Below are 4,098 nucleotides of genomic sequence, written 5' to 3' on the forward strand. Positions count from 1 at the left end.
GGTTGGCGCAGGATAGAGCAGGGTTTAGGGCTGTTGTGCATAGGGTCGCTATGAGTCAGAAAGGACTCAAGGGCACATAACAACAACATAGCAAAGGGCAGGTTAGTTAAACTTCAGCCTTTGAGAATTCCAATTCACCCATTATGTGTACTGGGGAACCCTCAGTATTGCCAAAATGCTTCAAAGCAGCGGGACAGAACTGCTCAAAATCCACAGAGGAGTGAGGGCACATGAGGAAAGACTGCACAGCCAGAGATGAATGTGATTCAAAAGGAAAGGGGAAGTCGCCAGTTATGACCATTTACTGGAAGACCATCTCAACAGGAAATGGAATTAAAACACAAGCTCACATTTTCTATACATTGAACAAGTTTCAGCTCTAGCAATCGCTAAGCCAGCACTTGAGGGAAAGCAGTAAAGTCTGAGCCCTTTGCCCTCTTCCACTGGAAATTCTCTGAGCCCCCTTCCTCAGGAGGCAGGGCAAACATCATTATGACCTTTCAAATTTAGTCCAGTCCCTCCAGAACAGCCAGGCTCCTCAGGAAGAGATGTCTCACTGAGAAAAAAGAAAATGCATTTAGCTGGGAAGACAGAGCAAACCAAAGTTGACCTTTCTTAGCTAGAGGTCATCTGGAAACAGTAGAAGGAAGCCACCAGGAAGGAGTAAGGGAGGTGTAACTTCGTTAGGGGCGGGAAAAATGCAGTCGCCCTGCAGCTATAGGGAGAGGAAATCCAGGGTCTGGGCATGCTTTCAGGACCTCTGCAAGCAGCCTACCCTGGGACTCTAGCTCTACTATAACAGACTCTGGAGGCTCTGAGCTCACTCCCTGCCCTCACCAATCTGAAGCCTCTTCTTAATTTTGGCAAAACTCCTTTGTGGAGAAGGTAGGTAGGGAGTCTAGGGGAAGGGGAGTGCCTGCTGTCTTTCAGACAGAAAAATGCAGGCAAGTGTTTCATATAAAGCTCTTTGAATGTTCTGCTATTTTCAGAATTCAGAACCTTGATTGAGGAAGTCTGGGAGGTAAAAGAACTCCTTCCATTCACCTGGTAGACTGCCCAGTAGTGGGTGGTTTTGACCACTACCGGGCCACTGTTTACCACAATGTAACAACCTGTCCCAGTTATGTTGCCTGGGTTCTTGCTAGCAAGAGGAGCTGTACTCTGGAGCCCATGTCCTGAGTTCCCCAGGGTCCCTGCTCACTCCCAGTGAGTCCTTACCTGTCTCCTGCTCACTCAACTGGCCTGTGTCCATTTTTAATTTTTTAAAAAGACTGACCCACTCCACAAGAAAAAGATTGATAACCCAATTACAAAATGGGCAAAAGACATGGAAAGACTTTTCGCAGAAGAAGGTATTTGAATGGCCAACAGACACATGAAGAAATGTTCAAAATTACTGGCAATAAGAGGTGCAAATCAAAACCACAATGAGATACCATCTCTCTTCAATAGCAGTGGCAAAGTTTATCAGGACAGCAAGTAATAAACGTTGGAGAGGATGTAATGAGAAAGGAACTCTCATACATTGTTGGTGGGATTGTAAAATGGTACAACCACTCTGGAAGCAGTTTGACGCTTCCTCAAAAAGCTGAACATAGAAACTCCATAGGACCCAGATATTCCACTGCTTAGAATATACTCCAAGAAAATGAGAACTAAGGCTCAAATGGAGGGAGACTTGTACACCAATGTTCACAGCAGCATTATTCACCAACACAAAAACATGTAAACAGCCCAGATGCCCAACCAATCAAATGGATTAAGAAATTATGGTACATTCATATAATGGAATACCATGAAGCACACAGGAGCAATGATTTCGTAAATTATTACCTAACTTGGAAGGGACTGGAGAGCACTATGCTGATTTAAAGAACTCAGTCTCACAAAGACAAATATTGTATAAAACCATTATTGTAGAATGAGTATGAGGATCCCAGACGGGCAGGGAGGAGAAGAGGGATAAGGATGTGCTGGGGGGGCGGGAGAAACTAATCAAGGGGTTGTACAATTTGATGGGTGTGGGGTGAGGGAAACGGAAAGAATCTGGTCTGAAAAACAATGTATTCAAATTTTATAAATAAACTAGTATAATAATTTTTAAAACCCTAATATATTATTAACATTTATATTTTTTTAAAAAAGAAGTTACACTCATCAATCTTTGCAAAAACCTTCTGTTTACTATTAGGCGGCAAAATAAGCTCCACCCAGTCAACTTCTACGTTGAATTAAATGTAATATTTAAAAGGGATCGAGGGGAGGGGAGGGAAAGAGGGTAGTGACTACAGTACACAATATACCAGAGGAAACATCCATCCACCTAATACAAATCACAGATTTTTCTTTTTAAAAATTTGATGGGTGGAGGGAGGGGTTGAGTGAAGAAAATGGAAAAGATCCAGTGTGGAAAACAGTATATGCAAACTTTGTAAATAAAGCAATATTTTAAAAAAGTTACCAAGGAACTGGATTCACAACTTAAAAGGAAAGTGATGGAGAGTGTCCTCCTCTCAGAGTACATTCTCAATCCATAATTAAGACAAAACCCAGAGCTGTCTCCTTCAACTCTGGGAGGCAGCTTGGAAAGGATGTGTCCTTCCTGCCTCACCCCCACATAGACAGGGCCTGGATCCGTTTTGCTTTTCCCTCCTAACAACGCACCTCCCAGCTGGTTCATGTCCGGATCCTTGGGACAGAGGCAAGCTGCCTCAGTCATGGCTGTTTTTCTGAAGCTTTGGGGCAATCTTAAAATGCTGTTCATGAAACTGTGCATTATAAACGCTTCCCAATTTTGCATTTCCTTATAGTGTCTGCACACTACCTTTTTCTACTTCATAAATTCTCCACCTTCCCTCACCCCTGTGGTTTGTACTTGAAACTCTCATACCCACTGACAAGATTCCAGAGAGTTCCTTGCCACCCCACCCCCGACACCCCCAGCAACACTTCTCCAGGCAGTAACAAATACAAGGACATGCAATGACTATAGATTTTCTTCTGAACCCTTCATGACGTTACAAGTGGGAAGGAAACACAAGAATCAAATCTGTTTTCTCTTCTCCCTTTCCTCCCAATCTTTTTGGAGGTACCGCTCCCTACACCCAGAAGGAGGACCACTAACATGAAGGTCCACCTCCACTTTCCTACTCTCCCCAACACACAGAGAGACAGAGAGAGAGAGAAAGAGAGAGAGATAACTTACCTCGCTGGGCTCAACAATGGCCACGTTCTCTGCACCTACTTTCCTCTTCATCCGGGCAGCCATGGTGATGCCACCACTGCCCCCTCCCAGCACCAGCACCTCATAGTAGCTCTTCTCTGGACACTGAGCTCCTATGTGCAGCTGAAGTGAGCCAGCTGGTGGGGTGCCCAGCCTAAGAAGGCAGGCAAAAAGCCGGGTGCGGGGACCAGACACCAAGGGGACCAGCGGGGCCATCTTTAGGGTGGGTCAGGCTAGAAGGAAACAGATAAGGTTGTTAGTGTTAAGGGGGACACAGCTGTGCCCCCTTTCTTTCCGAAAGGAGGGGAGGCTGACTTCTGCCCAGCTCCAGCAGCTGCTCCCAATCATCTCTGAAGACCAGTTTCTCCTTGGTCTCCAAGGTCTCCTAAGAGTTCCATTGTTAGGTAACAATTGGCTAGATTTTTCCCTTTCTCCCGTTTCACCTTCTTTTATACTATCTAGGCTGCTGTTAGGAAGGAAGGGGTCCTAGCAGCCCAATTGTTGAAGTGCTCAGCTGCCAATGAAAAATCAACTCTTCCAACCCACCAGCTCCTGCATGGGAGAAAGATGTAGTAGTCTGCTTTGGTAGAGATGATGACCTTGGAAACTGGATGAGACTAATTACACTGTCCTACAGGGTCACTGTAAGTCAGGCTCAGCCAGAATGGATTTGGGGTGGGAGGAGGTGGTTAGGATGTGGTTGTGTGCCCAGGAGTGGCACAAATAGCTTGTACTCAACATAAACATAAAGGCTTGCCAATCAAACCACCCAGTGGCACCATAGAAAAAAGCCTAGGATCTGCTTCTGTAAGGATTACAGCCAAGAAAGCAAGAGCAGGTCTACTCTGTAACACCTGCGAATCAACTCAGTGGCA

General features: G+C 45.3%; 1 protein-coding gene across 1 annotated transcript in view; it reads right to left on the reverse strand.

Annotated features, from left to right (window-relative positions):
• Positions 1-3,450, reverse strand: part of SQRDL (sulfide quinone reductase-like (yeast)) — a 47,983-nt gene extending 44,533 nt beyond the window's left edge. The window contains exon 1 of the mRNA XM_006882937.1: positions 3,206-3,450. Coding sequence (XP_006882999.1) covers positions 3,206-3,439 — 234 coding nt within the window. The 5' untranslated portion in view covers positions 3,440-3,450. The remainder of the gene's footprint in view (positions 1-3,205) is intronic.
• Positions 3,451-4,098: the final 648 nt, after the last annotated feature.

Source organism: Elephantulus edwardii, unplaced genomic scaffold (assembly GCF_000299155.1).
Source record: "Elephantulus edwardii isolate Elephantulus edwardi_28Jun2011 unplaced genomic scaffold, EleEdw1.0 scaffold00026, whole genome shotgun sequence".
Lineage (NCBI taxonomy): Eukaryota > Metazoa > Chordata > Mammalia > Macroscelidea > Macroscelididae > Elephantulus > Elephantulus edwardii.